This window comes from Acomys minous, assembly GCF_964271855.1.
Source record: "Acomys minous genome assembly, chromosome: 6".
NCBI lineage: Eukaryota > Metazoa > Chordata > Mammalia > Rodentia > Muridae > Acomys > Acomys minous.
The window spans coordinates 108,519,629-108,532,117 of record NC_140487.1 but is presented as its reverse complement, the minus strand read 5'-3'; the positions used below and the strand labels follow the sequence as shown (position 1 = coordinate 108,532,117).

The 12,489-nt window shown below is 46.7% G+C and overlaps 1 protein-coding gene and 1 long non-coding RNA gene across 2 annotated transcripts in view; both read left to right on the top strand.

Annotated features, from left to right (window-relative positions):
- The window catches only part of LOC311600619, a 212,562-nt gene that overhangs the window by 103,230 nt on the left and 96,843 nt on the right, over positions 1-12,489 (top strand). The gene's annotated exons all lie outside the window — the stretch shown is intronic.
- The window catches only part of STX12 (syntaxin 12), a 32,617-nt gene continuing 30,989 nt past the window's right edge, over positions 10,862-12,489 (top strand). Inside the window, exon 1 of the mRNA XM_084787543.1 lies at positions 10,862-11,099. Coding sequence (XP_084643669.1) covers positions 10,982-11,099 — 118 coding nt within the window. The 5' untranslated portion in view covers positions 10,862-10,981. The remainder of the gene's footprint in view (positions 11,100-12,489) is intronic.

The following is a 12,489-nucleotide window of genomic DNA, read 5'->3' as shown; positions in this document are numbered from 1 at the left end:
TTGAGAGTGGGCCCTGCACCTCGACTGAGCAGCAAAATAGAGCTGGCTTCTGGTTGCTGGGGTTGTGGGTGAGCCAGCCCTGAAGGTGTGAGGGAGGGAGAAGACCTGGCTCTGCCCATAAGCTGGCTGCGGCATTGCATGTCCTAGCCTGGGCAGGGCTGGAGAGCGCACCGCAGGAGAGCTGGCAGGCTGACCAGCTCAGGGACCTCTCAGGCCCAGATCCAGGGTTTTGCCTTGGACCATCCCAACATCTACCCATCCACAAACTGCTGGAGCGAGTGAAGGACCGGTCCTACAGATCCAAAACTACAGGGTCGCCATGACACAGAGCGACCACAGGCTACCTGAGAGGAGTCCCAGTTCAGTCCCAGTACCGATAGTGTAGCAGAAGCCAGAGGCCTCTAACCAGACCAATGACACATTGAAACAAACATGGTCAAGCCAAGTGTGGACAAAGGGGTATACTGTGGGACACACTGTGACGAGTTTCTTTGTTTTCTTTTGGAAGAGAGGTTGTAAGGGTGGAGGGGGGGTGGGAGATGGGGAGAAAGGGAGATGAGTAGGATTGGGGTGCATGATGTGAATTCACAAAGAAACAATAAAAATTAGCTAAATTGAAAAGATAATGACTAGAAAATAAAAACAAAGTTTTGTTAGATTGTAACAGGAATGTTTAACTTCCTTTTTTGTTTTTTTAAAGATTTATTTATTTATTATTAAGTATTCAGCTCTCTGCATGCGTGCACACTGCAGGCCAGAAGAGGACATCAGATCTCATTATAGATGGATATGAGCCACCATGTGGTTACTGAGAATTGAACTCAGGACCTTGGGAAGAGCAGATGGTGCTCTTAAGCTCTGAGCCATCTCTTCAGCCCCCTTAACTTCCTTTTAAAATTAATTAATTATTTTTTTAGTCAGGATCTTACTATATAGTCCTGGCTATCTTAGAACTTAAAATGTAGACTGGCCTGACTTCAAACTTACCTCCCTCTGCTGGGTTACAGGTATGCACCATCAGGCCAGGCTGGAAGTCTCAGTTTGAAGCTCAGAGTGACTTCAAATTTCACGCTCCCAAGAGCTGGGATTATAGGCATGACCCACCTTGCTCAACTGGTAGAAAATATACTAGCCAGGTGTGATGGTGCATGCCTGTAATTCCAGCACTCAGGGAGGCAGAGGCAGGTGGATCTCTGTGAGTTCGAGGCCAGCCTGGTCTACAGAGTGAGTCCAGGACAGCCAAGGCTACGCAGAGAAACCCTGTCTGGAAAAACCAAACATCATCATCATAATAATAATAATTATTATTATTATTTTACAAAACAGGGTTTCCTGAGTGTTGGGATTAAAGTGTGCCACCATGCCCAGCCTGGTAGTTTTTTCTTTTCTGTGAATCTATAATCTTTCCTGAAAGTTTGCTCTCTTCCCTGTTCTCCCTCCTCTCCTCTCTCCCTTCCTCTCCCTCCCATACTTTGCCACTGAACTATATCCTACCTCTGGTTACTGTTGTTTTGATTTGGTTTTTGTTCTTCGAGACAGGATTTCTCAGCGCAGCCTTGGCTGTCCTGGACTCCTTTTATAGGCCAGGCTGGCCTCGAATTCACAGCGATCCACCTGTGAGATCCATCTGCAGAGGCAGGCAGATCTTTGTGAGGTTGAGGCCAGCCTGGTCTACATGGCAAGTCCATGACAGCCAAGGCTACATAGAGAAACCCTATCTCGAAAAACCAAAAAAACAAAAACAAAACAAAAATCAGAATGTAGGCAGGCAGATCTCTGTGAGTTCAAGGCCAGCCTGGTCTACAGAGTGAGAGTCCCAGGGCTAAAACAGAGAAACCCTGTCTCAAAAAAACAAAAAAACAAAAAAAAAAAAAAAACAGGGCACTAGCTAAATATTTCTGGAGTGATGTTGTCTCTCAGTTTGGTATTTTTTGTTTTGTTTTTTGTTTTTTGAGACAGGGTTTCTCTGTGTAGCCTTGACTGTCCTGGACTCACTTTGTAGACCAGGATGGCCTCAAACTCAGTGATCCACCTACCTCTGCCTCCCAAGTGCTGGGATTAAAGGCGTGCGCCACCACCGCCCGTCTAGTTTGTCTGGTACTTATGGGAGTGAACAAATATGGGCACATCAAACTAAATACTTCCTATCTGCTTCCCATTGCAAAACGGTTCTTATTCAGTAAAGTTCTGAGAAATGTTGTTTGGTCCTACAAGATGCTCCTGTGACCCACAGCTGGCTTATGAACACACGAGTGTGCGCATCTTTTGGGTGGGGCTGGTAATCCTAGGCTACAGGGTATGTATAAATCCTGGCTGCCGCTGAACAAGCAGTATGACACTGGGCAAGGACCTGGGACCTCAGAGCATGCCAATTCTCTTATCTCTACCAAAAGGCATCTCACCTTAATGGGGACAATCCTGGGGAGACTGCTTTTGTTAATTAACAACAGGACTAATGCCGAAGTGTTGTTTGAAATACATGTAAGAACGGAATGTTTTATCTGGAACAGTTGGGTTACTTGGACAGAGGAGCATCCTGGGTTTCCAAGCCAGGTGTACAGCTTCAGATAAGAAATTTCCAATGACAGAATCCCACATTTATCTTCACGTGCTAGTTTCCAAGGAAACGGGATCCTGAGCCCTCTTGATAGCTCAGGCCTGCTGATAATCCCTTTACACAGCCCGGAGTGCTTTGAAGCGATCAGAACACCGCTTCTGGTCTGGAGATGTGGGGCTGGGATAAAGCGCTCACCTGGCAGGCTCACCCTAAGGGCTGATCCACAGTGTTGCAGAGACCAAACCAGAAGAACGAGATGAAGCTCACTACTGTTTCTTTTCGTTTAACTTACACTCCCTCTTTTTCCCCCCAAACACAACTAATTTTCCCTCATCTGGTGTCTGGGGACATGGACCATGGTTCCTACAGGTGTCTCACTCCTTTGCAGTATCAAGGCAGGGAGTGAGACTGTCAGCTACCGGTGGTCTTCATTAAGTACGTGTTTTCTTGGGGGTCACTGACTGTGTATATAAAATGTGTTTACAATGCTTGGCATCTTCTCCTCTTCCTCCATCTCTCCTCCTCCTCCTCCTCCTCTTCTTCCTCCTCCTTCTTTGACAGGGTTTCTCTGTGTAGCCCCTGGCTGTCCTGGACTCACTTTGTAGACCAGGCTGGCCTCCAACTCACAGCAATCCGTCTGCCTCTGCCTCCCGAGTACTGGGATTAAAGGCGTGCGCCACCACACCTGACACTCCAGGTTTCTTAAGAAAGCCAAAAGTGGATGGAAGCCTGGAACAGACAGTGACCACTGAAAATCCAGGCTCCATTTTTCAGGGATAGCATAGAAATTGGGCTGCGCTGGACATGGTAGCACATACCTTTACTCCCAGCACTTGGGAGGCAGAGGCAGGCGGATCGCTGTGAGTTCAAGACTAGCCTGGTCTTCAAAGCGAGTCCAGGACAGCCAAGGCTACACAGAGAAACCCTGTCTCGAAAAACCAAAAAAAAAAAAAAAAAAGTCTGTAACTACTAGATCTGAAACCCTCACACACACATACATGCAGGCAGAACACCAATGCACAAAATTTAAATTAAGGAGAAAAAAAAAAGCCAGGTGTAGGCTGGGCGGTGGTGGCTCACAATTTACTTTAATCCCAGAGCTTGGGAGGCAGAGGCAGGCGGATCTCTGGGAGTTCAAGGCCAGCCTGGTCTACAGAGTGAGTTCCAGGACAGCCAGAGCTGTCACACAGAGAAACCCTGTCTCAAAAAGCCAAAATGAGGATGATGATGATGATGATGATGATGATATGACGACGACGACGACGACGACGACAATAATAACTCAAGTGTGGAGCTGGAGAGATGGCTTAGAGGGTAAGAGCACTGACTGCTTTTCCAGAGGTCCTGAGTTCAGTTCCCAACAACTATATATACATATACAACCATCTATAATGAGATCTGATGCCCTCTTTTGGCCTGCAGGTTTACATGTAGGCAGAGCACTGTATAAATAATAATAATTAAATAAATCTTAAAAAAAAAAAAAGCCAAAGCCGGGCATGGTGGTGCACACCTTTAATCCCAGCACTCGGGAGGCAGAGGCAGGCGGATTGCTGTGAGTTCGAGGCCAGCCTGGTCTACAAAGTGAGTCCAGGACACAGCCAAGGCTACACAGAGAAACCCTGTCTTGAGGAAAAAAAAAAAAGCCAGGTGTACTGGCACATATTTTTAACCGAGAGCTGGGGAGCCAGAGACAGATTCCCTGGGACTGACCATCCAGCTAACCAACTTGGCAAGTTCCAGGTCAGTGAAAAGGACCCTGACTCAGAACAAATTGCAGAGACAGTAGAAGCTAGGGAGTTCTCTGTCCCACTGCTCAAGCTGAGGATCCAAACCTGAATTCCCAGCACCCACATAAGAATTGTGTGTGTCGGGCTGGAGAGATGGCTCAGTGGTTAAGAGCACTGCCTGCTCTTCCAAAGGACCCGGCTTCAATTCCCAGCACCCACATGGCAGCTCACAACTGTCTGTAACTCCAAGATCTGACACCCTCACACCAACACATGTAAGTTAAAATAAAAAAAAAAAAAAAAGAATTGGGTGTGTCCCACTTCCTGCAATTCCGGTGCTCGGAGACAGGATCCCGGGGCTCTCTGGTTGGCTTATTTAGCCTGAATTGGTGGCTCTAGGTTCAGAGAGAGACACTGTCTCAAAAAAAGATGGCAGGGAGTGGCTGAGGATGAGACTTGATGTTGACCCCACTTATACACACATACACACATGTTCACACGAGTGCACAAACATATACACACAAATGCATACCTTAGAAAAATCAAGAAGGCTGCACATGCCTTTAATCCCAGCACTTGGGAAGCAGAGGCAGGCAGATTGCTGTGAGTTCGAGGCCAGCCTGGTCTACAAAGCGAGCCCAGGACAGCCAAGGCTACACAGAGAAACCCTGTTTCAAAAAAACAAAAAACAAACAAACAAACAAAAAATCAAGAAAGTCAGCAATAGAAGAATGGCACCCAAAGGCTCTCCTCCATATGTATGCACACACATGTACACACGCACCTGCACAGAAACACACACACACACACAACAGTAAAATTAGCTATGTACGTTAGTATCTTTAATTCTAGCCTTGAGGAGGCTGAGGCAAGAAGATTATGGTGGATTGTGAGACCTTGTCTCAAACCTCAACCCCTCCACACACAAAAACCATACACAAACTGTTTATTGAGGTAAATTTATACATTTCAAGAAATGATCGGTGCTGGGCGTGGTAGTACATGCCTTTTATCCCTGCACTTGGGAGGCAGAGGCAGGTGGATTGCTGTGAGTTCGAGGCCAGCCTGGTTTACAGAGCAAGGCCAGGACAGACAGGGGTGCACAGAGAAACCCTGTCTCAAAATAACCAAAAAGAAAAAAAAAAAAAAAAAGAAAGAAAAAGGAAAAATTTATCTGGCTCCAAAATATTTCATCTCCTTAGACTTTCATTATTTCAAAGCCATTAGATTAGACATCATATTTCAAGTGGCACATCATAAAATTATGAATATGGGCTGGAGAGATGGCTCAGCAGATAAGAGCACTGACTGCTCTTTAAGAGGTCATGAGTTCAATTCCCAACAACCACATGGTGGTTCACAACCATCTATGATGTGATCTGATGCCCTCTTCTGGCCTGCAGGTGTACATGCAGGCAGAGCACTGTATACATAATAGTAAATAAATAAATCTAAAAAGAACCCTGAAACTTAAGACACTAAGACAGTAGTTACTGTACTTATTAAAAATAAATAAATAAATAGCCGGGTGGTGGCAGCGGAAGAGGAATGGCGGGGGGGGGGGGGGTAGGAGGAGAAGGAGAAGCAAGAGGAGTCAGCACACAACTTTAATCCCAGCACTTGGGAGGAAGATGTCAGCCTCGTTTACAGAGAAAGTTCCAGGACAGCTGTTGGAAGGACCCTGCTGTTTGAGGATGCCGCCCTCCCAGTCCAGTATGGATAGCCATTCTGAGCTCAGTGTTAGGTGCAGGACGGCTTCTCCCCAGCAGGGTCCCTGGCTCTCTGCCTGACTCCATCTGGAGAGTGTCTTTAGACATAGATGCCTCTAACCACATTTGATATATGGCCCTTGACACAGCTCCCTGCCAGCTCTCCCCTCCCTGTTGTTACAGGATAATTAGGTACTGGGTTCCGTTCATATGATAGGAGCGTGTTGCCAAGTGCAAAACAAGCATCCTTAAAGTGCCTGGTTTCAACCAACTATGCACCCCTATGCCGGAAGCGCCCCCCCTCCCCCCGCACTCCCCAAGGGCTATATGGCCTTTGTTCTCCCTGAGTAAAGTTGAACTGATTCCTGGAGTGGTTCCCGGAGGCTTTGAGCTCTCTGGTGCTTACGGCCCGCCAGGCTCTGCGCCTCATCCTCTGCTCCTCCTGCCTCAGTGGGCTGGTGGCCAACAGCCCCCCAGGGAAGAGGGGAACCACAGACAGACAAACCAAAATCAAAACATAAAATAAAAATAAAAGCTACTGCTCTTTTCAGAGGACTTGAGTTCAGTTCCTAGCACTCGTGTTGTACAACTCGCGCTGCCTCTAACTCCAGCTCCGGGGGGCTCTGATACCGTCCGTCTTCCGGATTCCGATGGCAGCTGCTTTCAGGCGCACGTGCCTACAGACAGGCACATACACACACACACACACACACACACACACACACACACACACACACACACACACACCACACACACACACACTAATTCAGAATCAAAATAAATGTTTAAAACATAGAAATTTTAAAGCATGCTAATTAGCTGGGTATAGTGGCACAGGCCTGTGATCCCAGCACTCGGGAGGCAGAGGCTGGCGGATCTCTGTGAGTTCGAGGCCATCCTGGTCTACAAAGTGAGTCTAGGACAGCCAAGGCTACACAGAGAAACCGTGTCTCGAAAAACAAAAACAAAACAAACAAACAAACAAAAAAAAGATTTATTTATTTAGCCAAGCATGGTGGCACACGCCTTTAATCCCAGCAGTCGGGAGGCAGAGGCAGGCGGATCGCTGTGAGTTCGAGGCCAGCCTGGTCTACAAAGCGAGTCCAGGACAGCCAAGGCTAACACAGAGAGACCTTGTCTCAAAAAAAGAAAAAAGAGAGAAAATTGTCCATTTCATTTAGGTTTTGAAATTTTGTGGCATATAGGCTTTTGAAGTACAACCTAATGATTCTTTGGATTTTCTGAAATGTCTGTTGTTATGTCTCTCCTTTCATTTCTGATTTTGTTGATTTGATCACTCTCCTTTTGCCTTTTAGTTAGTTTGGCTAAGGGTTTGTCTATCTTGTTGATTTTCCCAAAGAACCAGCTCTTGGTTTTGTTGATTCTTTAAATTGCTCTCTTTGTTACTAATTTACTGATTTCAGCCCTGAATTTGATGATTTCCAGCCCTCTGCTCCTCTTTGGTGAGTCTGTTCCTTTTTGTTCTAGAACTTTCCGGTGTGTTAAGTTGCCAATATGGGATCTCCCCAATTTCTTCATAAAGGCACTTAGTGCTATGAAACTTCCTCTTAGCACTGCTTTCATTGTGTCCCATAAGTTTGGGTATGTTAGCCGGGCATGGTGGTGCACGCCTTTAATCCCAGCACTTGGGAGGCAGAGGCAGGCAGATCACTGTGAGTTCAAGGCCAGCCTGGTCTACAAAGCGAGTCCAGAGCAACCAAGGCTACACAGAGAGACCCTGTCTCAAAAAACCAAAAAAAAAAAAAAAAAAAAAAAAAAAGTTTGAGTATGTTGTGCCTTTGGGTTCATTGAATTCTAGGAAGTTTTTAATTTCTTTTTTTTATTTCATTCCTTACCCAGATATTATTGCATAGGGAGTTGTTCAGTTTCCGTGAGTTTGTAGGCTTTCTGTTGTTTCTGTTGTTACTGAGTTCCAGCTGTAATCCATGGTGGTCTGAGGAGATGCAAGGAATTATTTCAATCTTTTTGTATCTGTTGAGGTTTGCTTTGTGACCAAGTATATTCTCACACATGGCCTGGCCACATGACTGCTAGCTTCCTGCTGCTGCCCTGGCCCCTCCCTCTTCCCCACAGTAGGTCTGCAGGAAAGGCACAGGAGATGCACATGCACTCCCTACTCCCTAAGTCCCAGCTGCCGCAAGGTGAAGGCAGGTCAGGGAAAACAGGGGGCGGAGTCAACATCCTCCATTGCAAGCAGCTCCAGGCCTCCTGACCCAGGGGACTGGCAGCTGCAGTTGCTTGCTAAATTCCTGGCTGAGAGAGTCAGATACACCACGCTCTCTACTAAAAAAAAACCTTGCCTCTTTTCTCTAACACTGTACTTTCCAATTCTTAAAAATAAAAACTGTCTCTGAATTCCTTTTCTGTTCTCAAAACAACAAAAAAAAAATTATATGATTGTTTATTGGATGTGATGTTTGGACCATATATAAAACCTCTTAATCATAATTTCATAATTAACCTCTGTTTATCTCCTTTTAGATAAAGAAACCAATAAGTCTCATTTTATTGTACCCTGGTTCAAAATGTTTCTTATTTCAAAGTTATAAAGGTCTATTCAAATTAGCAAGATAGTTGTGTTTCTCCCAAGGGACACCTGCAAGCTTCCTGGTCATCTGATCTGGTATAATGTTCTGCTGTATTAACATTCATTTGTTTACAATGTTAAAACTTGTCTGGGGCCGGACGTGGTGGCGCATGCCTTTAATCCCAGCACTCGGGAGGCAGAGGCAGGCGGATCGCTGTGAGTTCGAGGCCAGCCTGGTCTACAAAGTGAGTCCAGGACAGCCAAAGCTACACAGAGAGACTCTGTCTCGAAAAACCAAAAAAAAAAAAAAAAAAAAAAAAAACCAAAAAACTTGTCTGGCATGGTGGCCCATGCCTTTAATCCTAGCACTTAGGAGGCAGAGGCAGGTGGATCTCTGTGAGTTCGAGGCCAGCCTGGTCTACAAAGTGAGTCCAGGACAGCCAAGGCTACACAGAGAAACCCTGTCTCGAAAAACCAAAAACCAAATTAAACCAAACCAAACCAAACAAACAAAACAATGTTAAAACTTAAAGCACTGCCTTAAAATATGTTTAGCCTTATTTTCTAAATGTGATGTTATTATCATACAAAACACTGTTCTGGCTGGGCATGGTGGCACATGCCTTTACTCCCAGCACTCGGGAGGCAGAGGCAGGTAGATGACTGTGAGTTAGAGGCCAGCCTGGTCTACAAAGTGAGTCCAGGACAACCAAGGCTACACAGAGAAACTCTGTCTCGAAAAACTAAAAAAACAAAAAACAAAAAACAAACAAACAAAAACCAAGGCACTGTTCTGCTCTTTTATGGACTGTGCTATACATACCTTCAAACTATAAACAAAGTTTGTCTATGTAAATATTCTTAAGATAGACTGCGGTCTCAGTGCCACCTTAACTAAAAGGCTGCAAGGGTTGGCCTGGACTTCACTATTTGGAAGTGCTTGGAACTTGTGACGTTCCTAGGAAGAGAGGAAAGCATGGCTGTCAAAAATGACCTTACATAGAGCTGGGTGTGGTGGCGTACACCTTTACTCCCAGCACTCAGGAGGCAGAGGCAGGTGGATCGCTGAGAGTTTGAGGCCAGCCAGGTCTACAAAAAAAGTCCAGGACAGAGAAACCCTGTCTTGAAAAACCAAACCAAAAAAAAAAAAAAAAAAAAAAAGAAAGAAAGAAAGACGGAGCCGGACGCAGTGGCACATGCCTGTATCCCCAGTACTCAGGGAGGCAGAGGCAGGCAGATTGCTGTGAGTTCAAGGCCAGCCTGGTCTACAAAATGAGTCCAGGACAGCCAAGGCTACACAGGGAAACCCTATCTCATAAAAGAAAAATAAGAAATAAGTGCAGTTCAGCTTATGTTGTCTCTCTAGTTTTTCCATAAACACGGCTTACATCCACTCTGGTCCAGTCCCTTGGTGAATGCTTTTGGCCTGTCCTGAAATACCGGTGGGTCAAGTGTTGGGCAAAGAATGTAAACATCCTATTTGTGCCCTGGGGACCAGGGATGATTTTTGTTTTTTCTTATAACTATCTCCATAATCTTTTGAATCAGGAAACTCTTTTCTTCCCTGTCACGCCATGGGAGTCTGACAATCATCTGCTACAAGAGGTGGGGTTCTGGTGTGGCCGGAGAGGTCGGCGAAGGCTTCCCAGTTGTTAGGTGTGGTGCACGTTGTACATTGGTGGCCAATCAAATGCTGGCAACACATATCTCAAGACTGAATTCCGCAGGAAGGGAATGTTTTTGTTGTTGTTGTTGTTTTGTTTTCTCTGAGACAGGGTTTCTCTGTGTAGCCTTGGCTGTCCCGGAACTCACCGGGTAGACCAGGCTAGCCTCGAAGGAAAGGAATGTTATCGGCAATGTTCCAGAATCCCTTGAAACGCAGAAGCATGGAGTTCGCCGTGTTGGCGGTGGGTTTCAGAAGTAACTTTATTCTTGTCAGAAATTTAGGTGTTGAGCAGTTTTTCACCATAGAACCCTGTCCCGGTACAACCGCACTTGTACTGGTCCAGTGCTTATGCATTCACCTCGGTTTTGACATGGGTTGGAAAAGAGTATTCAGGGTGGCTGAGCATCGATGCCGTGCCGAGTAGCAGGATGCAGATGAGCATGTCGGCGGCCAGCAGGCTGTCGAGAACCGGGCGCGCCTTCTGCTCAGCTGGAAGAGTTCGATCCTGCGCAGACACTCTCTGCCGGCAGTTTGAAAACTCTCAAGCGACTACCTTCCATTGGGCTAGTGGCGCACGCGCACTGAGGAATGGCAGAGCGCGCACGCGCACGCGCACGGTTTGTGGGCGTGGCCAATGCCCAATGCGCACGCAGTCGCGGATTCTTTTCCCCGCCCTTTCTCTTCCCGGTTTTCCTCTCAGCTGCTGGGCCCGTCCAGTGGCGGCTTCCGGTAGGAGCGCCTTGAAGCGCCACCGGGTCTCTGCTTGCTGTCATGTCCTACGGTCCTTTAGACATGTATCGGAACCCCGGGCCCTCGGGGCCTCAGCCCCGGGACTTCAACAGCATCATCCAGACGTGCAGTGGTAACATCCAGCGGATCAGCCAAGCAAGTGAGCGAGGGGACCCACTTGGGAACGGGGGGGACGGGGGGGACGGGGGCGACCTGAGAAGACAGGCCTGGGTGAAGCTGCCAAGATGGGGAGCTGGGTCCGGGGCGCAGCCCAGGCCACACCTGAGGCCGCCGCGAGCCTCCACTCCCCGGCGCGGCGAGCTGTCTTCCCCCGGTGGGTCAGGCTCGGGCCCTATATGTCCACACCCCTATCTTGTGGGTTCACCGTGTTTGGGGGTCAACAGAGCCGACACCCCGAGAGTGAGAAGGGAGTGTGTGTCATCTCCAGGACTGTGAGCAGTCTTGACTGGGCGCAGTTGGTCAGCCGAGTTTTTCCTGTCATCGCCGCCTCCCCACCCACCTTGTTTTCCTCAGTTCAGATCAGGGCTAGCTTACTGGTTGCGACTTTAGGGTCACAGTCTGCTCAGCGGTTGGATCCTAGGACATCAGCAACTTTTCAATGAAGGGAAGTGGCGAATGCGTGTGTTTGGGAGACTTAATACACTGTGCTTCCTGTAATTAATTTGGAAGTCAGTCAGTGGCTGGTATTTTTAAGGGATGGGAGGACTCCTGTTTTATTATGGAGAACGCACCGGGAACATTTTAATTTAGGTTGTCTTTTGTAGCAAAGACGTTGTAAATTTTTCTAGCATGAAGATTTCATTTTCTGCCTCTCTGTTCAACTACTCTTGGCCACAAGTACCTACCAGGTAGAGTCAGTACTAGTCTAAAATTGTTTTTCTTAAAACTCTCCTTACCGTTAGAGTACAAGGTTGTAGTTGAGAGTCCTTTTCAGGCCGTTTCTTGGACTTCAGAAACAGCCCAGAGCTTTGTAAACAGAACAACAGGCAACTTTACTTTAAAAATGGTGACAAACATCTGTGTTGTTTATTATTGCGTTTTTGTGAGCTCTGCTAATAGGTAGAGTCAGTTCTGAATTACAATTATGTTCTAAACTTTAAAGCATGAGCTATGGCTGTTTTTGTTTTATTTTGTTTTTGAGACAGTTTCTCTGTAGTTCTTTCTGGCTGTCCTGGAACTTAACTCTGTAGACCAGGCTGGCCTCAAACTCAGAGATTTACTTGACTCTGCCTGTTGAGTGTGCACTACAACACCCAGCTAGTCACTCTGCTTTTAAAACTAAATATATATTGTAGAATTTGAGAGGCAGAAGGTTTCTGGTGGGGAGGGTTAGGACTGGGTGTTTGGAGGTAGGAAGACTATCCAGCTTGTCAAATCAGAAAATTCTTTTTCAAGGGGCTGGCAGGATGGCTCAGGTAAAGTGCTTGACCCAGGTGAAGGTGGAAGTAGCAAATTAACTCCGCAAAGCTGTACTCTGACCTCCACACTCAAACACACTTGTTTCCTGGCATGTCCAATGTGTGTGTTTA